Genomic DNA, 27,320 nt, shown 5'->3' with positions numbered 1-27,320 from the left:
ACTATACGTCAACTAACTGTCATTAGAGTATTAGTAGACTTTAAGGGTTGGGGTTAGGGAAGACGTTTGGGTTAAGTGTAAGTAGATATTAAGCAGACAGTCTACTAATTCTCTAAAGATTGGTAGTTGATAAGTAGGTTACTTATTAGTAAAATGTCTAAAGTGGACTATCGAAATAAAGTGTTACCCCATACTCTTCATGTATTTTCTTCTAAGCAGTTTAAGGAGAAACATCTACAACTAAGTTGATACTTAAAGGTGACATAGAATGATTGAACGGAGTATTTATCCTTGTTCTGTGATGTGACATGTAGACAATTTTTTTTTAGTTTGGGTCTGTAATGCCTTAGAAGCTTCCTAAAAACCTCTCTCAGATAGCTCTATTAGGGTGGGGGATTTTAAACAAGTGGTTTTGCACCTATTTGGCTCCCCCTACTGGCTTAACTTGCAATCTCATTACTGATTGGCTGACTTTGCTGCCACTCAAAAAATGTAGCCAATTATTTTAAAGTGGAGGGGCAGTAAGATGCCTGTGATGTCGTAAGCATCAGTTTTTCAGATTGGGCTGTTTTCTGGCTGACATTTCTAAAAGAGGAATTTCTATGAGACTGAGATGTTTAGCATGTTTTGCACTTTTTGTATGTTTGTGAATGTGGGTAGACTACCATTATTCAACAAAGACAATGTAAAATGGTTTTTCATTCTCTGTCCCCTTTAAATAAAACACATACTATGAAAGAGCAACCTACAAGCAATACAAATTTCCTTTGAATGGCTTTACTAATATTCAACAGATCGAACACGGTAAGGTATATGAAGCAGTTTTAATTTATGCACATTTAAACAGGCAAAAAAAGTTTTACAAGTAGAAAAGAATTAGTAGAAATTGAAATGAAATGGATTTCCAAGCACTAAACACACCTGTCCATAATGAACGGATGGTTAAGTAATTCATTAATACGAATCTCCTTGTGAACAACTAAACTAAACAAATATAGAAATATGCTGATATTATTCAAATAATCAACGGATTACAAAAAAGGTCCCATTGGGTTTCACATTCTCTCTCTTTTTTGCAAACTTTACACCACAAAGACAAATGTTGTTAATAAGAGTTTTCTTAATAGTTTTCTTCTGGTGGCTGAATAGGGTTATGTTTTTAGAATAGGCTCGTCTATAAAAGCTACACTGACATATGCTTCATGAAAAGTGTATTGTACAACAAAATCACAGAGATTCCAACCATTGTTAAGAGCTTGACTTGATAAGGGCCCCAAATATAAAGATACATAAACACATTTTCAGAGACCTTCGTATCTACATCGATTGTGTGTGTTGTGAGTTTCTTTTTAGGCCGGCAAATGCACTGGCGACCACAATGGGTCCTTTTATAGGCACAGGAGACAAATCAGTCCAAGAAAGGCTCCACCCATATATATAAAGGCCCCGCCCACAAACAACACTGGAATGCAATAACCATGCAAATAAATGAAGCAACAATAAAGGAAAACACTTTAGATGAAAATCATGCAAAGCGTCCATGTGCCATCTCTTTAACGGCAGGTCTTTCACAGAGTTTTTCTTTTTTTTTGGATTCGAATCAAATCACCTCTCAATGAAGCCTTCTTTTATTGTCCACCATGGGCAAGTTCATGTTCATTTAGCGATCTCCACACATCTGGTGAGCATGATGTCTTTGTTAACGGTAAAAACGGTTCTGTACAGCTCTATTAGTATTTGACAGTAAATTGTTCCACTTTTTTTTCTAGACGAACCACAAAGCAAAAAAGGCCAAAAATCGATAGGTGCTTGAAGTCCTCCAAAGTGAAGATGACTGGAAACATAAATCCATTTTAAAAGTCGTCATAGGTATTAACGTCAGTGAAGTAGGCATTGGTGTATGTTTTTCCTGCGAGCTGAGGGTTGAAATATTTATTTCTTTCCTCCAGCATCAAGTTATTCTTATTGAAAGCCTGTGGATGAGAGAAAAATATTTTCAGTAACATTTTCCATCACAGCATTCACAAAGAAAGCCATATTTAAAGCTGGATGTCTTGGGGTTGTGGATCCAGGCAAACAAAGAAAAACAAATTCAACAAAAATTGGCTTTGATGGCCAAACCATGAAGGCTTATCTGCTTGGTTGACTATAGTGTAGTATGTTATTAACTTTATAAATTGTCAAAGTTTATAGTTTATAATAACTATATGAAGCAGACATGTTTATGACCTTCAATAAAGAATCTGCTTTAAGATGAAAATGGCAAAGTGAACAAATATTTTTCCAAGCAAAATCAAACAGTAACAGAAATGATTTTTTTAGTTGTTTCTGCCACCCTTATGGTCTCTAAATTCAATTAGATAAGCAAAGAACCCAAACACCGAAGTTAATCTTCATAAATAGAAAAAGTTAATCAGGGGTGGCAATAACAAACAGACAAAAGAATAATTAACGAAAAGATTAATCCGATTTTCGAGGTGATGCTGAAAAAACTGCATGCAGCAAAATGACACGACACCAAATGTGAGAAAATTACACTGCCTTCTCACAAGCTCCTAGCTCTTAGAGGATGATGGGAAATGGCGATGACCCATGACAGACAGAAACGAATGGGCGAGCACACCTGTGACGTACACGAGGGTCAGGGGGAGGAGAGGGGGTTCGCGAGAGGTCTGAGAGTCAGAGGAGAGGATGGTTATGCTGGTCGAGAGTTAGTAGAAAATCTCCAGGCCTCGCGCTACACCAGTGTTAGAAGACAAAGGCTGGCAAATGTGGTGCTCGTCCAAAGACAAGAGAATGGAAACGTCAGGCTGTAAGAGGAAGGGAGCAGAATCATCCTCAGGGTAGCAGGTGATGCTTTTGACAATGATGTGGTAAGAAAAGACCACGGTTGTATTTGATGCTATATATGTAAAGCTATCAATGAAGTCAACATGGAATGGCATTTGCATTGTATCTTTTATCTGTAATGCATTGAAAGAGAGTATTTGATGGGAAAAGGGGTTTATTTTATCCATCAGGACTTCTCACCTCCAGAAATATGCAGACATCCAATTTAAAGGAGGTCAATAACATCTCAATCTTGCCCAATGATTTTTTGTTTGGTTTTACTGATATGTGATCCTGACCACAAAACCAAGTTTAGCAATTAGCCATTAATACATTGTGTTGGTTAAAATGATCCAAAAATCATTAGGATGTTAAGTAAAGTTTATGTTCCATTAAAGTAATACATTTCCTACCATAAATACATTAAAAAAACTATAATTAGTAATATGTGTTGCTAAGGACTTTATTTGGACAACTTTATAGGCTATTGTTTCAATATTTAGATTTCTTTCTGCACCCTCAGATTTTCCAATACCTTGTATCTTGGCAAAATATGCTAACAAACCCCATATGGCAAAAAAAAAACATTTCTGTGACCAAAATATATTTGAAATATATGCTAAATACAAGTTAATTTTATAAAGTATATTTTTAAAGTTGAAAATATATTTAATTTATGATGTGTTTACAGGTTCGTAACATAAACGTTTTTCTTCAAATACGACGTGAATGTATTTCCTTGGATTAAAATATAGACGGTTTCAGCAGTAACAACATAAACGAGCGTCTGTTGCGGTCCGCACGTAACTTCAGGTAAACTCCCTATATAATAAATAACCACAAAGTACTTAAAACGTAGTTTATTTATATAACAAGCAAAAAAACCAACACATAGATCACCTAGGAAACCAAAACATTTGTTATTTTCGACGAGGCATTTGTTTAGCAACTAGTCAGACCATTAAAAAAACGAAACCGGAAGTAAAGTTCGGATCCAGACGTGTATCACGTGCGTCCGATGAAACCGTCTATATGGAGGGCTACATATATTTTTTATGCTTCAAAATGTATTTTCTTTTAAAATATATTTCAAAATATACAAAAAATGGCCAAAAATATATCTCTGAAAAATATATTCTTGTAAACATATTCCAAAATTACGGAGCCTCTAAGGGGACATGGAGAAAAAATTAAATAAAGTTTAGTTTCGCATGCGCACGTGAAACTATTGCACGAGCATGTGAAACTTTGGCGTGAGCATGTGAAAGCAAAAGTGATTTTAATATACAAGTGTGTGCTGTGTATAATTATTATGTATATATAAATACACAAACATTCATGTATGTATTTAAGAAACATTTACATATGTATATATATATATATATATATATATATATATATATATATATATATATATATATATATATATATATATATATATATATATGTATGTATATATATGTATATATGTATATATGTATATATATATGTATATATATATATATATGTCTATATATATGTATATATATATATATGTCTATATATATGTATATATATATATATATATATATATATATTCTAAATTACTTTTTTCAATTATATATAAATAAAACATTTCTGAAATGTATGTATGTGAGTGTTTTTAAATATACATAATAATTACACACAGCACACACACATATATTATGCAAAAATTAACTCTTATTTTGTATGTGATTAATCCAGATTAATCTTTGCGCAGCACTATTTGAAATATATTTAAAAATATATTTTTTGCCATATGGGACCATACATTGTTACAAAAAAATTTTACCCTTTTGACTGGTTTTGTGGTCCAGGGTCACATATATCCTTTATTGTATGGCGTATACAATAAAGTTAACCTACATCAAATTACTATAATAAATACTAACAAGAATTAAGAAAGGCTACAATAATTTTTTTTCCAGATATAAGACCATGAATGTGTATTAAGAAGGAAACACGGCCACCTATGATTTATATAACATTTATGTTACATGGTATACTTCAAACTGCCAAAAGTAAATATAAAGAATGTTAAAGTTGTGCATGACAATAATATCGCATGTAGTAGTCGTGATGAATTTAAGCAGTGGAGCTACTGTAATAAAGTGCAAGTACAGTAAAAACACAAAGTCATTTGCTATATTGCCCTTCTATGCATGGGATGTTGTGTAAGTGATGTGATTGTACTGCAATACATATTGAAGTTGAAATACACAACTTCACAAAAGTGTCTGAACAAGCAATAACCGGGAAGCACTTTCGGTAATTAGTCATGAGTCTTTTAGATTCAAGTCTAATGAACCTTAACTCTTATTCTGACTAGACTTGAAAAATGAGCCCGAGCTTTAATTTTACTGTGCTTATGACAAAATGATCCATGCGTTCAAGTCTCCTAATGCATTGCATAATTTTAAAGCATCTTATAAGGCAGCACAGATCAAGCACTATAGTAAATGTAGGCCTACAAAAAGCACTTTTTGTGGATAACTTTATTCTAGTAACCTACAAGCGCAACCTATGGGGGAAACATCACTTTAATGTGACAATTGTTTGTTCTCGACAGCAATGAGATTAAATGGAGAACAAATATTGAGTTTTTGCTTCTTGCAGCAAAATCTGCTGCATCTCACATTTTTCTCTGAAGAAAGAGATCCTTTTGATAAAAGTAAAATCTTTTTTAAAGTAAAACACCACCGTTTTTCAACATTTTACTATGTTCTTACCTCAGCTTAGATGAATTAATACATACGTATCTTTTTTCAATGCATGCACTTCATCTTTGTACTGCGCGTCGTCAATGTGTAAGCATTTAGCCTAGCCCCATTCATTCCTTAGGATTAGGGGTGTCACGATTCTCCAAATCCTCGATTCGATTACATTTTCGATTCTAAGGACACGATTCGATCCGATTCTCGATTTTTACATATTTTTTATATGGCATATAATTTAGACAAAAATTATATGCCATTATTTATTATTATTATTATTATAATACTTTAACATTAACATGCACATTGCACAACTCGCATGGGGGTTTGTGGGCTTCACTTAACGCGAGAGCTTGTAGAGAGAGGATTGCTTCTTGCACACACAGATCGGGCGGATGACGTGACAATTTTTTTTTTTTTATTAAATTCGGTCGACTGCTTGTTATTAGCTGTGTCCTTCTAAGCATGCGACCTCTCTGCCTTTCATAGTGGCAGCCTCAGAAGTTCAAGAAGAGAACTGAAATGAGACGGTCTAGCCTTCTGAGGACCCACAATTTGCGTCACCTGCTGCACACGCCCACCGCGCCTGTCAGCAGAAAACAGCGGAGACATTTCTGACTTATTAAAATAAATATGTAATCAGAAAAATATTAATTTATTTTAGAACATATGACACATTGATGTAGATTAATCTATTCAACAGCATATCAAATAATCAACCTAGAAATATACGCAACATAAACAGAATAATATTAACACAAAACATAACTTATAATACTAAAACAGTGACAAGAAAAAGTTTTCTAATAAATACACACTTTTATTTAATAAAGCTTTTAATTGTTTGGGATATCCTCGGCTGTTAAGGATCCATTCGTTGAGGATGCATTTTGACACAGCTCTTATCAACGCCAGCGAAGGAGGAACGTGGCAAACTCAAAAAATGAGAATTAAAAACAAAGGAAATAGAATGTCAGAAAAGGGTTGCCTGGAATAAGTTTTACAAAGTGGTAAATCAGGATGACACCAGTGCAGGCTATGTAATTTGTGCGTTTAATTTAGGCTATTTATTTATTTGTTTTTGTCCCATGTGCACCGATCGGAGACGGAGTTCACTGCTGATATTCAAGAGGTTTCTAGTCTCGCGGCTGTCATCAGCAGCGTCTTGCATCGCCCAGTCAGCGGATGGCGGGCGGGTGCTGTTTTGAAAACTGGTCAGAAACGGTGCGGATGGATGGTGGACGGATGATGAGTTTTGTTATGCGGTTGCGGATGAAATAATAGTCCATCCGCGCATCTCTAACATGGACTTAATGCACATGGACTTAATGCGCGTGTCTTGGACTCATAGCATCTGAAATAAATCCAGCATCATAAGCAGCTGCGCTTCTCTCTGTCTCACGTGTGCATGCGCTCTCGCATCTGTCCGAAGTCTGAACATAAACTAAAGTAGTAATCCTTATGTATTTGTTCAGTTTTATGCGTTTCATGCAAGCTGAGGCAAACTATCCTTTTGTTTAAAATATAACCCGCTGCATCTTTGCGCCTCCCTCACTATCGCGCACGTGCAGAGAGCTGCGCTCTGTCCAAAGTCAGATCACGTAATCCTGTTTATGATATGCATTTCAAGGAGTTGTAGCAATAACTTACATCCCTCGTGTTTAAAATATGATCGCTTTCTGCTGGACAGATGTTTTTAAAGGCATCTCTGAGAGTTTTTTTTTCCTCGCTTGCCAAGCCGACCAGACGTGAAATGGGGGCGTGGCAGCATCGACGATCCCATTTTTTATTTCGAAGTTCGGAGCTGTGACTTAATTTCGATCGATTTCGATTTAAAATCGAAATCGTGACACCCTTACTTAGGATCCAAACAGGAATGAATTTAGAAACCACTAAACACTTCCAAGTTTTTCCTATTTAAAGACTGTTACATGAGTGGTCACACGAGTAAGTATGGTGCCACAAAATAAAACATGGTGATTTTTAAGTGGATAAATATGAGAACTATATTGTATGGCGGAAGAGCACTTAGTTTGCAGCACTTCGACCTTGGCGATATATTTATCTTTTTTTTTTGACACCATACTTACTCGTGTAACCACTCATGTAACGGTCTTTAAATGCGGAAAACATGGAAGCGCTTGGTGGCTTCCAAACTAATCCCTGCCTGGATCCCAAGGAATGAATGGGGCCAGGCCAAACGCCAAAACATCCACAACGCGCCGCACAAAGACCAAGTGCACGCATTGAACAAAGATGGTATGTATCAATTTGTTCAAGCTGAGGTAAGAACATAGCAAAACTCTAAAAAACTGTGGTGTTTTCCCTTAACAAATTCCCTATACTGTACCATACATACATATTTTAAAGCCATATCCACTAACTGCGTGCCTAAAGTTGTCTCAATTTTATTGAAGAAACATTTGCAATCAATGCTAACACTGACACATCTCCATTTGGTCCCCTTGGCTGTAAAAAGCAACCTCTGAAATAACATTCCCAATACTTTTTTGACTTCTTGTAAACACATTACATACAAACACTGAGTACACAGACCGAATATAAAGTTAAACACTTATGAGAAAGCAGTGTATGAACGTATGAACTGATTTAGACGCAATGGCACACAATAACACACAAACTAGATCCTGTTTCTATTTTTAGAAAGTTTTAGGGGATAGTACTGACCTTAATGGCTTCAACCGAATCATACTTGTCCAGTTTGTTGATGTGATTGGTGATGCTGGTGTTAAGTGGGGCAGCAGAGATAGGGTGGATGACTGTGGCATCATGGGATTGCTGCTGGTATCTCTGACAGTAAGTGTACACCAGCAAAGTCACCAGACAGCCCAGTATAGAGCTGCTCAGGCCTACGGCAATCATGTGAAACACATTGAAATCTGGCAACAGAAGAAAACGACAATTACTATTGCATGCAAGCATGAGGACTGCATTGATTTTGCTGTCAGTGGATATCAATTATCCATTACCTGAGCCAATTAAAACTACACTTGCTGTTGCCCTGCGTGTTAATGCATGAACAGGCAATAATTGCTTTTTTAGGAATGGAAATGCTCTCTAGACGTAAAACCATTGCAAATGCTTTCTGTTAAATGGTTCCAGAAAAATCATTCAAGATGAAGCATCCACCATAGAGCAGTTTTGATATTTATACAACAATATATAACACACAAAAACAAAGCAGAAAAATAATAACGCAAAGCCTCTGTGGACTTCATGTGCCGCTATAAACTTCATATCGACAGACTGTTTGGGAATACGATCCTCTGGCGAATTAATTACAGCTTCGGATTTTCACACAGTTTTCCTAACAGCTTCAGTGCTGAAATCAATGAATATTTGGATGGATTCCAATTGAATCACTGTCCGTTCATTTATCACTAATTCAAGAAATCTCCAGTAAGATTTTTGTGTCGGATTTCCGCAACATCAAAAGTGAGCAATTCCATGCAAATGTCAACCTTACCATGAAAAAAAATCAAGTTTTTACCCAAACATTTTAACCACACTTATACAAATAAATATCAATAGTCCCTTTCACACATACAGTCTTTACTGGTAATTTACTGGTAAATTGCAGTTAACAGATCATGTGTGAACAGAACCTTTCCGGTAAATCAGTGCTCCCAATTTACCAGTAAGACAGGTTGTAAGATTACCAGTAATTTACTATGTGTGAACGAAAATTATAGGATTACCGGCATTTAGAACGGATGACGTCAGACCGTGCTGAGTGCTTCGGGCCAATCATAGCGTTTTAATACAGATGATGCGTTTACCCCCGCACTGTTTACGGAAGTTTCCACACATATGCTGCTTGAAAGTTGAGCACACCTGAAGTTTACGTCCACATTTCTTCACCAAAGTTGTTTAAAACAGCTTAACGCCGAATTGCCGACGTCCTTAGCACGCCCTCTGTGAAGCCTAAAGTGCAATCAGTACTTTTGTTAAAAACGCATTTTCGGTTTGACGTCGTCTCATTCAATGTTGTTTGGTCATGAGCAACTTCGCGACTGTTTACCACAGACGTGAAAACAACAAAATACGGACCGTGGTTATGAACGACGTGGATTGTTTACAAATAAAACACTGAGCTCGCCGCGTGCTACAGGTACTTCCGCTTTCTCAACGAATTTACCGGTATTTTGATACTGATGTGTGAATGATGTCTTACTGGTAAAATAACGGAACGCCACTGCGTGTGTGAACAGCACATTTTTGTATTTACTGGTAAATTAATTCTGGTAAATTCATGGTAATTTACCAGAATTACTGTGTGAAAGAGGCTAATGAGAGGTCTGTATTTATGTTTTTAATTTTTTTTTCAAATAATTTTCCATAAGTACACAAAAATAAAAATAATTTGTTATTTGAAGAGCCATCCCTTCTTTATTTGTTGGGTATTATTGCTTTTGGTTTGTGCATTTTAATTCACAGAATTCCTGCAAATTATGTTGTCTCCCAAAAACTTGTGTTCTTATTTGTCACATCCATAACTCATTTATTTCCCTTTTCTACAATAAAAACAGCCTGATATTTTTCTGATGTCTGAAATCAGGGGTTTAGGAAAATATAAACAGATGGTTCAATATATTGGTAATAAATACATTCTCTGAGAAATTTTATTTTATTTTTTTGACTGAAAATGTCATATCTATAATGCTGGAAGTGCACAATGAAGCTGTGCTAAAATCCTACCCGTCATATCATTCCAGTCTATTACTTCTTACATTTAAATTATTTATATTCGATATCAATGCTTCATGGTAATTTATTAACTCATTTGGTAAACAGCATTTAGAGATTATAAGTCTGCATATTGCACGTACCTCCGCACCATCTTTCTTCTTGACTTGAGCGTGCAACAGAAGTTTCTGGGAAAAAATGAAATATGAATCTATCAGTCTGATAAATGAGATCTTTCCAAATTGTAAGACATTATACCGGCAAAGTTTCAAACTCAACCAATTACGGTGAAATTCAAAGCGCCGGATAAGGAAAGTGGCACCTGCAGTGCATTTATATGATCGGTAATGGAAGTAAATGAGGTATAAAACTTTCTAATGAGCTGTAATGAAATGTTACTCTGCGAAGACAAGAGGGTTCTGTAGGGTAGGCAATATTTAGACAAGATTTACAGAACGCTTAAAAAAAATCACTCCCTGTGCTACATCGTAAGCGGGAGCGAGGTAATAACTCCCCTGACGACTGTATGTTTAGATATTAATCCATTTTAAGACGTGTATATTAAAAGATGTTATTGTTTACATCTTAGCTCATTGTTAGTGAGGAGAGCAGTACATAGTCTTTACAATAAAGTACTTTATGTTTGTACAATATAACTCATTGTTGCCACATATCTTTTAAAGAGGCACTCCAGATTTAAGATGAATTTAAGAAAGTTATCAAACTTGTTATTTAAAGCTTGCACTTTTTTTTGCCATATTAGAAATTTAATTTACACATTTTCCTATTTCAAAACCATTTCCTTTCCAACAGGAAAATTTATGAGACAACATAAAATAATGGCACAAAAACCCATTGTATAAAAATGAAGAATACATCTGTCTGGCTTAATAAGTTATCCAATATCCAATATGTTAATCCAGATGATTTAAAGGATTAGTCCATTTTCTTGAAAAAAATTCAGATGATTTACTCACCACCACGTCATCAGGACTGTTGATGTCTTTCTTTGTTCAGTCGAGAAGAAATAATGTTTTTTGAGGAATACATTCCAGGATTTTTCTCATTTTAATGGACTTGAATGGACCCCAACACGTAACAGTTTTAATGCAGTTTAAAATTGCAGTTTCAACGCAGCTTCAAAGGACTCTAAACGATCCCAAACAAGGCATAAGGTTCTTATCTAGCAAAACGACTGTCATTTTTGGCAAGAAAAATAAAAAAATTTCACTTTTTAAACCACAACTTATCTTCTTCCTCCGGCTGTGACGCGCCAGCGCGACCTCACGATGTGAAAAGGTCACGTGTTACATATATGAAACGCACATTTGCGGACCATTTTAAACAATAAATTGACACAAAAACATTAATTATTATCATTTGACATACTGGTCCTCTTTCTCCACACTTGTAAACACTGGGACGTAGTTTTGATACGTCATCTGTGACCTCTTGACATGATGACGTATCGCGTGAGGTCGCGCTGGCGCGTCACAGGACCGGAGGAAGACGAGAAGTTGTGGTTTAAAAGTGCATATTTTTTATTTTTCAAAAATGACAATCATTTCTCTAAATAAGACCCTTATGCCTCGTTTGGGATCGTTTAGAGTCCTTTGAAACTGCAATTTTAAACTGCATTAAAACTGTTAAGTGTTGGGGCCCATTAAAGTCCATTAAAATGATAAAAATCCTGGAATATTTTCCTCAAAAAACATAATTTCTTCTCGACTGAACAAAAGAAAGAAATCAACATTTTTGATGACATGGTGGTGAGTAAATTATCTGGATTTTTTTTAAGAAAATGGACTAATCCTTTAAGAAGTTACATACTGAGGTCTTGGATCTGTTGCGTAAATGTGGTTCCAGTTCCCAATTCCCCATTCCCGATAACTTTTTACATTTAAAAAAAATTATCTGAAAGCCAATGTGGATATTTAAAATCAGTAGACACGCCCCTTACTGCTGATTGGCAATAAGTGTGTTTTTGTACTCGGCCCGATTCCCTTTTCCAAAGTGTTTTTTTCAAGAATCATGCACCCAGCCTTTAATATCGTATAGCTCCTGTTTCTCATACCTGTAGATCTTTCCGATTCACAGCTGAAGTGTCTCAAGTTCTGCGAGTTCATAAATGCAAATGCAAGACGAAACGTATCATTGTAATGCATTTGTTCGATCGTGCCACTTAGACAAGGTATGGGATGAGAGGCTAATTATCCCTACACTGCAGAAATCAATGGTTTGGTGTGTCTCGCATTACGTCTTGTCAATAAGGGAAGGTCCTTGTTTGTCCAGGGATCGATATTGGAAGTGTTTAAGCGTGTGTGTGTGGGCGCCCACCTGGGATGAAGTTTGAGATGGGCAGACAGGCGCGGGTTTCACTGCTGTTGCCCGAGCACTGGTTTCCGGTGGGAAACAAGACATCACAGTGCCGCAGTCGAACCTGGGAACCTGATGAGTCGCAGGGGGACCATTCGGACCAATCAGACCAGCTCTCTGTACATGACAACAACAAATCAGTTACACAGTGAACAATAGGGGATATATGCTAGAAAACAATCAATATTATGTTACGTTATAATCTAAATATGAGATTAGGAGCATCAAAGTTTGATTTCATGTTGATATATAAAGATATTTGTACTGAATGTTCTTTACATCATGTAGGATGAATTTATGTAGAAAACAGTAAATCACAAAAAATACTTAAGCTCAGTTTTTCACAGGCAAGGTCATATTTTGCCTCTAAGGTAAGTATACTGTTTTAATGATATTTATACTGTTACAGTAAATATAAAAATAATGGAAAAATAATCCATTAGGTGCATCAGGATAACCGCACAGCTAATTTAAAGTAAATGACTCTACAATGCAATGAGAAGAGGTTAAAGTACATCTTATGGGACTGTTCTCCTATTTAGCATTCCTCTCACCTCCACCTGTCCCCTGACAGCATACTTAAGATACACGCGTGCTTGTAATGAATGAAGTGACAGAGAGACCTGAACGCAGCTAATAAAAGGTCACTCGGTAACCCCAACACACTTTTCACTAATGGATGGACTGACATTTGAATACAGGCTCTTCTCTTCCATTCACCTTTCGGCAGATCAGTGTGCAAAGTTTGACTCGGCCATCAATCGTCTTATTTTGCCCTCCCCTCGCACCCTTCCTGCTCGGGTTGGCGCATATTATCTTCAAATCACAAACGGGGCTTTACCGTTTGCTTTTGTCTGAAGCGTGACATTTTGATTTCCGCCTCTTTCGTCACCCATGGGTCGCTTAATACATGAGACACGTGGGGCGGAAAGCAAGTATAAGACAAAGGGTGAAAGGTCCGATTCGGTGAAAGGTCTGTAATTTTCTCGCACAGGAGTTAATGCACTTGATAACGTGTGTGTGAGGGCGTACCAGGGCAGGGTTGGATGTTACAGAGGGCCTCTTCAGTATGCAAGCCCAGGCAGATATCACCACCGTAGGCAGGTGGAGGGTTGTTACAGCTGCGTGTGCGCATGTAGTGGCCTCCGCCGCATGTCACCGAGCATTTGGACCAAGGTGACCAGCATGACCAGCTTCCGTCCACTGAAAGATGTGGGGGAAAATGCAAAAGTTATTACTGCTGTTTGTGTCATGAAGTATCTTGGGACGAGAGTCTGACATGTAGGACGAAGTGTAGGACAAAATAGTTTCAGTTACAATAAACTTTTTTTATGGAGAATGCAATAGTAAATAACAAAAGTACCAAAGGGTCCAAATTAGTGTAACCTAAAATATTTTGGCTGTCATTCAAAAAGTTTTTAAATTTAAATAAGATTAATCTTTTTTTTCCACAATCAACAAACACATCTCTGCTACAAATGAACACTTAAAGTTTGCTTGCGGGCCCTACCGTTATCGTACAATTACACCAAAAGTGACAGGAGTGCAAACGCTACAACTTACCCCATAGCTGGGGTTAATTGTAACAAACAGAGGTTAGTAACACCTGCTAGAATTTTTTTTAAATAGAAATAATAAAATTAAATTTGGTCTATATACTAAAGGTGGATATTGTTTATATGTCTGCCTATAATAGATAGATATCCACAAATGAATCCATCCATGATCCTCATCTAACCATCCTTGTATTATGCATCAATGCATATAAATAGATTTTAGGGCTGCACACTTAAGACAAAAAAACCATAATTGTCAGTTATTTCACCTGATATTGTATTAACAGTTATCATTTTGATAAATAGTATTTACATTGTTTTCATTTTATTATCATTGTATACCTGAGGCTCAATTATAACACTGTCTAACAATTAACCCTGCTGTGTAAAATGTTTTCAATCCCAGCTATAAGTTACTAGGAGTTGCTGACATGGTTCAAAATAGTATCCCACATCAGGATCCAACGTCAAAATCCAACCTTGATCCAACGTTGATTTGACGTCAAAATTCAACATTGATTCGACGTCAGGATCCAACGTTGAATTTAATGCCAATTAAAAGACATTATTTTAATAGTTTTAGTTAACAATATAACCCTGCTTTAAACGTAACCCCGCATCATGCATAAATTCATTAATAAATCCCTCTACTTACATCTTACAAAGTTACTACAATGAAGGAATGTGCGTTCATGTGTCAAAACAAGATCAAGCCAGATGCTGAGGATCCTGGGAATAAAGGCGGGTCGACAGGGAAAGCGAGGCTGTTTCACACAATCTGTATATGAGCCCCGTATCTCCCTCATGTGCTAACCCTGCCCTTTGCTCTAATTAATGAGGCTAAACGAAGCATCAATACTCTCTCTCTCTCTCGCGCTTTCTCTCTCTCTCCAGTGAGTGCCAAACTCACGGTCATCACCCACAGAACAACTTACAAAACACTAATGCCGTCTTAGCACCAATTAAATGAAACAAGCAGATGGAGTCTTATTTTACATTTGCATTCACAGCCTGACAGGTCAGTGAAACATGGTTGAGTGCCTATGTCACTGACATTAGCGCTACACACGCACACCAAAAATAAGCAAACTGCATTGAAAAAGAAACTGAGTACTGCATAATAGTTAAAATGTAAATGTGAAACATATGCAAAATACATACCTCAAATGACACCCCGGCAATGCAGTTATTTTATGCTAGTTTTTACCAATGAAATAGAACAACTGGGATCTGTTTGGCCCTGATCTGCACCTGACTTTTGCTTCTTTAGAAAGAAGTTGGTAATATCGCTGTCCCTATAGTTACACACCTCATGAAGAAACCAAAATTTTGAACAATTTGCTTGTTATTATTTACCATAAGTACACCGTTACTAATAATACAAATATTAAAATAATACACTACGACAAAATCTGAGTATATTGAGGTCTAGCCTTTTTGACAACACAAGGAAAATTGCTTACAGACGTCTAGACATGTTATGTTAAAGGAATATTCCATTTACTTAAAATAAAATCCAGATAATTTACTCACCACCATGTCATCCAAAATGTTGATGTCCTTCTTTGTTCAGTCGAGAAGAAATTATGTTTTTTGAGAAAAACATTGCAGAATTTTTCTCATTTTAATGGACTTTAATAGAGCCCAAAATTTAATACTAAACTCAACACTTAACAGTTTTTTTCAACAGAGTTTCGAAGGACTATAAACGATCCCAAACGAGGCATAAGGGTCATATCTAGCGAAACGATTGTCATTTTTGACAAGAAAAAAAAAATCCACTTTTAAACCCCAACTTCTCGTCTAGATCCGGTCCTTAAAGCGCAGCGCGACCTTACGCAATACGTCATGACGTCAAGAGGTCACAGAGGACGAACGCGAAACTCCGCCCCAGTGTTTACAAGTGTGTTGAAAGAGGACCGTTCCTATGTTGTTGTATGTCAACTGATACTAATTAATGTCTTTGTGTCAGTTTATTGTTTACAATGGTCCGCAAAGTTGCGTTTTATATATGTAACGTGACCTCCCTACGTCACTACGCATTTACGTTAGGTCGCGCTAATTTTCTTGATTAGCAAATTAAGAAAATAACTATAGTTTTTAGACAAAAAATATATTTAAAGGTATAGCGGAAGATTTTCCCGAACTATTTAAAAGAACCGCCCCTCCACATTTTTTTAAAAATGCACACGCGCACGTGATTGCAATACCAGATTTGGTCACAATCCTACATACTGATCCTTTAAGTGAATTTGTGCTTAAAACAAGCAAAAAAAATCTGCCAATGAAATAAGAAATTTTTTCTTGAATTTACTGAATACAAGAAAAATTCTGCAAAAAATGTCTTATTCCATTGGTAGATTTTTTTGTTTGTTTTAAGCACAAATGCGCTTAAATTTGATATGTTTTGTCTAAAAACGTCTTTGGTCATTTGCTCATCAAAAAAAAAAACAAAAAAAAAAACATCTTGATTTAAGAATTTTTAGATATTTCTAGAGTATGTGTAAACATACTCTACTCACTGTTGGACAAAAAAGATTTGTAGATAGCATTTACAGCAAAAACTTATTTTGGCTGTACTATAGTATAGAAAGGTTGGAATGATTGAAGAACGGTGTTTAACTTAACAATATAACCCTGTTTTAACCCCACATCATTCATAAATTCATTAATAAATACCTTTACTTACATCTCTTAGGGGCGGTTTCCCGGACAGGGATTAGCTTAATCCAGGACTAGGCCTTAGTTTAATTAGCAAATATAACTAGTTTAACAAATATGCCTTACTAAAAATATTACCTGTTTGCATTTTGAGGCAAAACAAAGGTCACTGATGTATTTTAAGATATGTCAGTGCAAGTTGTTTTCAGTTTGAACAGCTCTTAAAAATGTTTTAGTCTAGGACTAGTCTAATCCCTGTCCGGGAAACCGCCCCATAAAGTCACTGTTTCACTGTCTTAAACTAAATATTACTTTTCAAAGGTCTGACACAAAGTGTAAAGATTTAGCTTTGCGAGAGGTACTGTAGAGATAAGGAACCAATAAAAGACACAGTAAGAGCAATGATCACAGGGATGCTGTGATTCAAAAACACTTATGGGGATGTAGAGCAATTTCATGTGTTGGTTTCAAGCTTCCTGCTGGGACACGTTTGATGAAAGTCATCTATATTATTCTGTCGTAGTCTGTATCAAGGAGCAATTGCATTTAAGTGCCACTAAGCCATTTCATTGGAAGTAGAGAAGGACAGAATTAACTTTCTCCCTGTCTGCAGATTGGCAGTGTGCACTTTTAGTTTGTTGAACAATCTTGTCATCCTGGCTTTTATGAAATCTTCTCTCGGATACCCGATATGTTTGCAAATACTCCAGTAGAGAAAAACATCAATAAGAGTTAATCAGGGCTAACAGACCCCGGAGGTCTTTGTTAATGAATCAATCCCACCGGCCCCAGCACTGTCACTTCATAGTAAATATGTGATTTCTAGTTATAAACCAGCTGCTGTTAAATTACATCTTTACTGTTGGCTGAGGGAGCAATTAGGTTCGCGGCATATCATAAGAAGGGAGTGATAGGTGCCATAAAGTACCGTATGTGTTGCCTTGAAGGTTTAGGGGACATTTATTTCCGAAAACAGGCCATTGATTAATTATGATTGTAAAACAAATTCTGCATCGCCTGATTGTGTCTTGTTCAATGATAGGTATCATAAAATACCCCAGTAGCAGATTTCCATTTAGACAGCCCGTTTCCACCCCACGAAACCATGAGCACTCATTTAATTAGCCAGCTTTTTCTTCTTTTTTGACTTTGGAGCGCGTGTACGCCTTTGTGGTGAAGCTTTTAATGACTGAATCCTGCCTTCCCATCACTAGCGCTATAATTAGCCTGAAATGTGATTACACACAACGATGCCACTGAGATTTCTCTCCATTTCCGCAACAAATTGGGGTCTTCGCACCTTAAAACGAGGAGATTGTCTTTTTTTAAATGTGGTACTAGAAAATGGTTTCGAAACTTTTACATGTTGATGTTTGGTGACCTTCTCTATTCCCTGACTAAAAGTCTGTTTACATAATCATCAATCGACAAATATTTTGGCAAAAATATGCCCGATGGGGCAAATTGTCACAAGGGAACATTCTCTATTCAACAGTCTACAATTCTGTAATGAGATAAGATATGAAAATGTAATGAATACAACATACGCTCACCTAAAGGATTATTAGGACCACCATACTAGTACTGTGTTTGACCCCCTTTCGCATTCAGAACTGCCTTAATTCTACATGGCATTGATTTAACAAGGTGCTGAAAGCATTCTTTAGAAATGTTGGCCCATATTGATAGGATAGCATCTTGCAGTTGATGGCGATTTGTGGGATGCACATCCAGGGCACATCAAAGATGCTCTATTGGGTTGAGATTTGGTGACTTTGGGGGCCATTTTAGTACAGTGAACTCATTGTCATGTTCAGGAAACTAATTTGAAATGATTCAAGCTTTGTGACATGATGTATTATTCTGTTGGAAGTAGCCATCAGAGGATGGGTACTTGGTGGTCATAAAGGGATGGACATGGTCAGAAACAATGCTCAGGTAGGCACTAAGGGGCCTAAAGTGTGCCAAGAAAACATCCCCCACACCATTACACTACCAGCTTGCAGAGTGGTAACAAGGCATGATGGATCCATGTTCTCATTCTGTTTACGCCAAATTCTGACTCTACCATCTGAATATCTCAACAGAAATCGAGACTCATCAGACAAGGCAACATTTTTCCAGTCTTCAACTGTGCAATTTTGGTGAGCTCGTGCAAATTGTAACCTCTTTTTTCCTATTTGTAGTGGAGATGAGTTGTACCCGGTGGGGTCCTCTGCTGTTGTAGCCCATCCGCCTCAAGGTTGTGTGTGTTGTGGCTTCACAAATGCTTTGCTGCATACCTCGGTTGTAACGAGTGGTAATTTCAGTCTAAGTTGCTCTTCTATCAGCTTGAATCAGTCGGCCCATTCTCCTCTGACCTCTAGCATCAACAAGGCATTTTCGGATGTTTTTCCCTTTTCACACCATTCTTTGTAAACCCTAGAAATGGTTGTGTGTAAAAATCCCAGTTACTGAGCAGATTGTGAAATACTCAGATCGGCCCGTCTGGCACCAACAACCATGCCACGCTCAAAATTGCTTAAATCACCTTTTTTTTGACATTAAGTTTGGAGTTCAGGAGATTGTCTTGACCAGGACCACACCCCTAAATGCATTGAAGCAACTGCTATGTGATTGGTTGATTAGATAATTGCATTAATGAGAAATGGAACAGGTCTGTCTAATAATCCTTTAGGTGAGTGTATGGTGCTCAGCAAATGTTAGACAGTGTAATAACTTATCCTGCACTTCCCACTATATGCTTTTTACGTCACTTTTATTTACAACAATGCAAAACAACAAAAAGCGCTATAGAAAAAATATATATATATAACAATTTCAGAATTTCAAGCTGTTTTAAGTCATTTGTGCATGCATGAGCATTTACCTGGACATGGGGTAGAGTTGCACTCTTGAAACTCCTGGGCGGGCCCGAGGCAGGTAATACCTCCGTATTTGGGTTTGGGGTTCGAGCATGTGCGTTTTCGGTTTCGTACTCCTGAACTGCAGTCTCGGCTGCACTGGCTCCAGGGCCCCCAGGCGGACCAACCTCCATTTACTGTCATTCCGGTGATACGGCCCGAGCGCAGCAAATCTCCTAAAACAAGAACAAACACACACGCGGTGTCAGTCAGTACTGACCTCTTCTGTCATAGATTTACTGCAGAGGTGTTAAGTCAGACATGTTGTCATAAATAAAAAACAGACTATATGATTGATGTGTGACAGTTCTTTTAGAGAAAGTCATTCCACTTGACGTCCATGTCCTGTATGCTTTATTTAGTGCAGCATTCATAAGAACAGAACTGCATCTTGTTTATATTTATATTTAGTGCTGGGCAAAGATTAATCGCGATTAATCGCATACAAAATAAAAGCGATTATTGGTATAATATATGAGTGTGTGCTGTGTCTAATTATTATGTATAAATATATACTCACACATTCATGTATGTATTTAAGAAACATTTACATGTTTATATATATTTATTTATATTTTTATATAATCTATATTAAAAATAAATAAAAAAAGATATATAAATAAAACAATTCTGAAATGAATATATGATTGTGTGTGTGGTTAAATATACATAATAATTAGACACAGTACACGCACATATATTATGCAAAAAAATCACTTTTATTTTGTATGCGATTAATCGCGATTAATCTTTGCCCAGCACTAATTTTATTATATACTATGATTCATTATTTATACACTGAAAATACTGTGTTGTTTCAACCTACAGTTGGGTAAAATATGAAACAGCTGGTTAAAATTAACCTACAAAATGTTCATATTTTATTCAGCCAAAGGTTGAAACAACCCAGCAGTGTATCAAAGCAGACATTAAATATAAAATATTTTTATATATGTAGTACATTTGCAGAAACAGGACAATGTAGTAAGACAGGAGCTAACAGTGAAAGAAATAACATTCAATCCTGCATTACCACTCATAATGCATTACAAAATGTCCCACAAGGCCACAGTTTCAACATTGTTTAAACATTATAACTCATGCTTGCACTTGCCATCTTTATAAACAGTTTAAGAACCTATTATTTATTATTAGTATCCTATGCATTTCTATAAAACAACATTTATTCATTTGGCATCCAGCGTACTGTATATAAAGTCTATAATGCTTGTTGGCATAATATGTGCTCCCTGGTTATTAAACCCATCATCTAGCCCTAGAAATCGGCATGCTCTACTGGTTGATCTACAGTAACAGCTTCTGATTCATCTTAGCATTCAGACATAAAACTTTGTATTTGTTCTCTGGACTAACTGCATGTCTGTCTGCAGTCTGACCTCTGTGTTTCTCCTTACCTTGAGGGAGATCTAACCGTGACAGTCCCTCTGAGCCACAGCCATTTATCCATTCAGAGCAGGCAACGTCGAGATGGCAGCGCTACATGGGTTGAACTATGGTCTGTCTCTCCAGCACCACAGCACACAGACCTCTCAAAGGTAATAGACTACTTCATAATCTACTCACACCTCTAAGCGCTGTGCCCGGCTCTGATGGCTAATGGGAACCGAGGTGTCAGCGCGCTCTGGAGCCGCAGGTAAACAAAACGTGCTGCGTTCGGTATCTTTAACCGTAGAATGACTGACCACATCGATTTTTTACAGAAGTATAAGTCGCATGGTGGAATTCGATTTTGACCTTGTAATGCTTCCCCGTTGTTAAACTCACATTAGATGGATAAATTAAAATGAAGTACTTGGAAACAGGCAGCGATGATTCATATGCTTGGGTAATTTTAACCATCCCGTCTTATATTCTATGTAGCGTAAGACGATATGAGGGACTAGAGGGGCGGGCACGTTCAAGAAAACGAATAGCTTATCTGGATTAACAATGTGGCTTTTACAGTCTTCCCCAGAGAGGTCGTAAACTGTCTAGCGGTCACCAATGCTTATTAAAAGTTAGAGGGTGGGCAATTAGAATTGACTCCCTGATGTGTTTCTGTAGTGGGTGGTTAACGCCTCCGCATACACATATAATTACCATGAGACAAAGCTAGCAACATCGCTAGTGGTATCTGACAAACAAAATGTCAATCAAACTGTGAGTTGCTCATATAGGTTGGGGTACAAAAGAATGAGACCACTGTTGAAAATGCTCAGATCTTGTCAAAATCTAGGTTATGCCAAGTAGGAGACAGCGGGGTAAGTTGTCACATGGGTAAGCTGTAAAATCTCAAAAATCAAAGAGGCACTTTGTGTGACGACGACTTCTACAGTCAACTTTGTGTTCACATGTGGTCAAGAAGGGGCCATGGCATGAAAATCTGACTTTTTCTATGTTTAAGTGCTATGATTGGGTCCCCAGTGCTTCTATCAACCTAGAAAATGTGAAAAAGATCAACCTAGTAACTTAGTTTTGGTAAACCATTCTCTGCAAGCACGTGAAAAAATAGGTTGTTGAAATTTGGCTCCCCTTAAGATGTCATAAGGAGATCTTATTATAATAATACCGCCCTTTAATCTGCACTATCCAACCACAGCACAGCCATTTAGTGCAGAGAAAAGCACAAATGAGTTTTAATTGCAAAAAACCACCATCATTGTGATCAGTGTTTGAATTTCATCAGCTCATTTGCATTTTAAAGGACACACCCAAAACGGCACATTTTTGCACACACCTACAAAGTGGCAATTTTAACATGCTATAATAAATTGTTTATATGGTATTTTGAGCTAAAACTTCACATATGTGCTCTGGGGACACCAAAGATTTATTTGAGATCTTAAAAAAGTCTGGTGCCATGGCCCCTTTAAAAAGTAAAAAAATGTGCACTTTATATTTTATGCACTATATCTTTTTTAGGTATGAATGTTAAACATTTTTATTTTGCATAAAATAGAGGAGACAATAACGTGTCTTTTGATACTTTAGCTGACGTGTTATGTTGATTTAGCCAACATAAGCACACATGTCAGTTTGGGGCTTGTCTTAATGACTTTGAGCCAAGTCATCACATGCTTTTCACACTGGAAGTAGTTAGCCCTGAGTTAATCTAAACCCTAGGTTACCTGAATCCTGGATTATCTGTTTCACATTTTTACACTGTTCGCACTTGAGAGATAACCCTGGGTATTCATAATCTGACGTTTCACACTGAGCATTCCTAAACTCTAGGTCAGGTGTCTGAAACCCTGCTCCTACACTTGTCTGTAATTATCAAGAAACCCTGAACACATTGATTAGCTGCTTTCGCTATTTGGGGGTCATAACATTCTAACCTTGCTATGTTTCACACTGCGTGCGTTGGCACCACGATGCAGGGTTAACTCCACAAAGCAGGGCTAGGAGGGTTTCATAAACCTGGGGGTAATTTCAGGGATAAGCCCGCTTCTAAAATACAAATGTAAAACGATCCTTAAGGGTTAAAAGCAGGGTTTTAGAACCCAGGGTTAAGTAAAGTGTGAAAAGCCCTAGAGCAGTGCTTCCCAATCCTGGTCCTCAAGGACCCCCTTCCAAAAAGTTTTAGATGTTTCCATATTTAAAACACCTGATTCAACTAATCAGCCTCCTTCCAAAATGCTAAACATGTCTCCCTAATAAGCTGATGAGTTAAACCAGGTGTGTTAAATAAGGAGACATCTAAAACTTTTTGGGAGGGGGTCCTCGAGGACCAGAATTGGGAAGCACTGCCCAAGAGTTAATATTTCCAGTTCTGGTTTGAATTTAAAAATTAAAATCAATAATCACAATTAGGTTGTGTTTTTATTTTATGATAATCTAGTGTGACAATTTACCCACGAATGGGGCAAATTTGCACAAGAGAACAGTCTCTATTCAACAGTAATGAAAACAACATGTACCCAAGACTTTCTTCTTTCATTTGGTATGAGATTTATACCATTGTGATGTATGGTGCTCAAATGTTAGACAATGTGAAAAGTGTGACAACATACCCCACTCTCCCCATTCAGAAAAATACAAAATCTGCAACCCTTAATACACAAAGATTTCTTCCAATAATAATTTGCTCTTCCAAACAAATTATTTTAGGAACCCTTATTTTTCAAAGAGTATGAAGGTGCTTAAAGTGATAGTTCACCAAAAAAATGAAAATTCCGTCATCATTTAATCACCGTCAAGTTGTTATAAACGTATAAACGTCTTTTGCTGAACACAAATAAAGATATTTAAAGGGATAGTTTGGCCCAAAATAATATTAAACCTATGATTAACTCACCCCGAAGCCGTCCGAGATGCATGTGTCCATCAGTTTTCAGACGGACATATTTTCAGTTATTTTAGAAAATGTCAGCTGCTAAACAGTAAAGTTGCGGGGTCCACATCCTTCAAGTCCAAAAATTGCATATATCCTTCCCCAAAGAAATCCAAATGACTCCACAATGATAAACAAATGTCTTCTGAGGGTAATCCGTGCGGTGTTGTTGTAAAAATATCCATATTTAAAACTTTATAAAACGAAAATAACTAGCTTCCGATAGCGCCCCCATCTTAGACTCCTTTGTATTCAGGAGAGAGTATCAGAGCATAAGATGGCGGCATTACCGGAAGCGAGTTATTTTTGTTTATAAAGTTTTAAATGTGGATATTTCTACAACAAAACGACGCAAATTACCCTCAGAAGGCCTTTGTTTATCATCATGGAGCCGTTTGGATTTATTTTGTGAAGGATAGATGCACATTTTTTGGACTTGAAGGATGTGGACCACATAACTTCACATTTAATTAACTGAAAGATCTAAAACCTTTTCTAAAATAACTGAAAATGTGTTCGTCTGAAAAATGGTGGACATGCATCTCGGACGCCTTCAGGGTGAGTAAATCATGGGTTTAATATAATTTTTGGCAGAACTATCCCTTTAAAAATGTTTAATAACCAAACATATCTGGGGCACCATTCACTTCCATAAATGTTTTTTTCTACTCTGAAAGTCAGTGGTGCACCTGATCTGCTTGGCTACAAACATTCTTTAAAACATTTTCCTTTGTATTCAGCAGAACAAAGAAATAAATACAAGTTTGAAACAACTTAAGGGTAAGTAAATGATAATGTTTCATTTTTCGGTAAACAATCCTTTTAAAAGGTTCTTCACAGCAATTTTCAAAGGTCAGTCAAAGGTTCTGAGCCATTTCTTTAATACGTTTTATAATCTAAATAACCTTTTCTGGAAATTAAAATTATCTTTATGGAACCTTTCAGCCAAAATGGTTCTTCTATTGCATTAAGAAGCAACTTTATAAGAGTGTATTGTTATTGCTTGCAAGCAATTGCCTTGTTTGTTTCTGGTTTTAGTTCACCTAAAGAGTTCTTAAACTTGTCATCTCTTACTGAGATCTCAATACAGTCTTTTGAGCTACAAAGTCAAAGTAATAAAGTTCTCCTCAGGGTGGTTTCAGACTTTCAGTCTCTACTGTATTATAGGTGAAGACCAGATTTACAGACAGTGAGATTCTTAGTGTAGAAGAACATGTGTGCAATACACCACACAGATATTTGCCAGCAGTCTGCAGAATCTGACACTGAGTGGATTTCTAATGGATGACCGACCGGTGTGAAGATGATAGTAAACAGCCTTGAAGATATCAAGGGGATATGGAGAGAAAGCAAGTTACAGAGAGAGCTGTCCTTGCAGTGCGCTATTTAGTTGAGAAAATAATGCTAAAGTCAGACGTTAAAGTGATGTGCTATTGTTTGTGAAATAAATGAAGGCATCACTCATAGCCAAATTACAAACCTGAGACGTTATCGGTTATGGCCTCTGGCTTACGCTGCAAAAGAAACTCAAGGTTTTAAGATAAGTGTCCCGACTGTTAGGCCGCATTTTCTCTACAGTCACCACCATTACTCCAGCAAACAAATAGGCGTAATGGTGCATGTATTGATTTTTATTGTACCGAAGGTTAAGCACTAAAGACTACCACTTGCACTATCTAAAAGAAAAATGGCATCGTACTGCAAAGAAAGCCACAGAGCCTTCCGAAAAAAAATGTGCCCACAATTTTACACTCCATAGTCTAAATGTATAAACTATGCTCATTTATAAACCACGCATAAATGCAATCTGTACACATTATTAACTCATCATTACGTAAGTTTTTTTTGACACAGTGTGTCCGTGTATGAAAGCAAAAGTGTTATAAATATAGCTCACTAAGCAAAGCCGCTGAATCTGTTCATAAACTGCAACTGCCTATGGTGACCACTGGGGATTTCTTTCATTTGCCCCTGAAAAATGACCGCTGAGAAATAAAAAAAAAAACGTATCTGCCCCAAAACCAATTTAAATTCACCTACTAAACGACTTGACTTCAAATGCATTTCCAATCTGGAAATGTCAACCGCCGCTGATTCTCCTGATCTTGTTTCTTTTATAATGTTGGCATTAGGCAGATAAAAGAGAGCTTAAAGGCTGGACAAAATAGCAACATTTACATAAGTGACCTTCATAGTCCTGTTAACTTTATCAACAGAGAGCTAAATATCACATCTTAGTTAACAGAGATGCTATACAGTATACTGCCAAACTTGTTTCATCATTTCAATCAGCAAACAGCTACGAAGTTCGCATAATCGATCAGTTCTTGTTAAAAAGAAGGACACTCATACAGGTTTAGGACAACATAAGGGTGAGTGAATGATGACAGAATTTTTATTTTTGGGTGAACTATTCATTTAAATAAAATTCTGTTGATGTCCGCTTTCCACATGCAATAATACGGCAAAGTTAGTTAAGAATAAAGGAGATTGCACACCGGCCGCGCAGCTCAGCGCCGCGCCTAGGAGAACTCGGAGGTATTGTAAACCGGAAGTGCACATTAAATAGCGCGAGCTTCGTCAGATAGTCTTCTTCAAAATGCAAAATATACGTTAGCAGCCAATGTTAATCGTTAATGATTTGGGACAAATATGATGTTATTTAATGTTAAACTATGTGAGTGGCGCTCTGTGGCGCGACAGGGATTTGAACAACTTCCTGAGTCACAGCTGGGCGGCGCGGACAGGCGCCACCTGGCGGCGCCGGTGTGCGTATAGAAAACAATGTGTTTGATTTTTTTAGAACGGCGCGGCGCTGAGCTGCATGGCCGGTGTGCGACCCCCTTAAGTCCTTGATAGGCCTTTAAAATGCATTTCTGTAAGTTTAGATGGTTTTATCAGACACACGTGCGGTGACGTGACTACGCGTATGATCGGAACTTTACTTCCGGTTAGGGCTGTCACAATAATGAAATAATCACCTCATTGTGGTTGTGTGACCTCATCGCGATGATTTCAGATCACCACAATGATTGGACATCTCTTTAAAAAACACAAGGGGGAGCTGCAGCGCCTGTATAAACGAGACAGTATCACATGGCGCTCCTTAACTGACTGTGTAACGCGATCCATTGCAAAGCCATTTAATAATTCCAAACTTAGGGAAGTGAAGGATGCTATTCTTAAAGGATTAGTCCTTTGAAACTCCGTTGAAAAAAAC

General features: G+C 37.1%; 1 protein-coding gene across 3 annotated transcripts in view; it reads right to left on the bottom strand.

Annotated features, from left to right (window-relative positions):
* Positions 1–252: 252 nt before the first annotated feature.
* sema5a (sema domain, seven thrombospondin repeats (type 1 and type 1-like), transmembrane domain (TM) and short cytoplasmic domain, (semaphorin) 5A) overlaps positions 253–27,320 on the bottom strand; it is a 163,181-nt gene continuing 136,113 nt past the window's right edge. Inside the window, exons 17-23 of one of the 3 annotated variants that reach the window (XR_008638280.2) lie at positions 19,734–19,943; positions 13,680–13,850; positions 12,609–12,764; positions 10,415–10,459; positions 8,253–8,464; positions 2,635–2,810; positions 253–1,973 (exon numbers count right to left, since the gene is read on the bottom strand). Coding sequence is in view for 2 of the 3 variants with exons in the window: in XM_055182136.2 (XP_055038111.2) it covers positions 1,854–1,973; positions 8,253–8,464; positions 10,415–10,459; positions 12,609–12,764; positions 13,680–13,850; positions 19,734–19,943 (914 nt within the window). In the remaining variant the exon portion in view is untranslated. The remainder of the gene's footprint in view (positions 1,974–2,634; positions 2,811–8,252; positions 8,465–10,414; positions 10,460–12,608; positions 12,765–13,679; positions 13,851–19,733; positions 19,944–27,320) is intronic. The other 2 variants (XM_055182136.2, XM_055182137.2) reach the window with 2 other exon arrangements.

The sequence above is a fragment of the Misgurnus anguillicaudatus genome, chromosome 25 (assembly GCF_027580225.2).
Source record: "Misgurnus anguillicaudatus chromosome 25, ASM2758022v2, whole genome shotgun sequence".
Classification (NCBI taxonomy): domain Eukaryota; kingdom Metazoa; phylum Chordata; class Actinopteri; order Cypriniformes; family Cobitidae; genus Misgurnus; species Misgurnus anguillicaudatus.
Note: the sequence above shows the minus strand (reverse complement) of the source record. Positions and strands in the feature narration are given on the sequence as shown.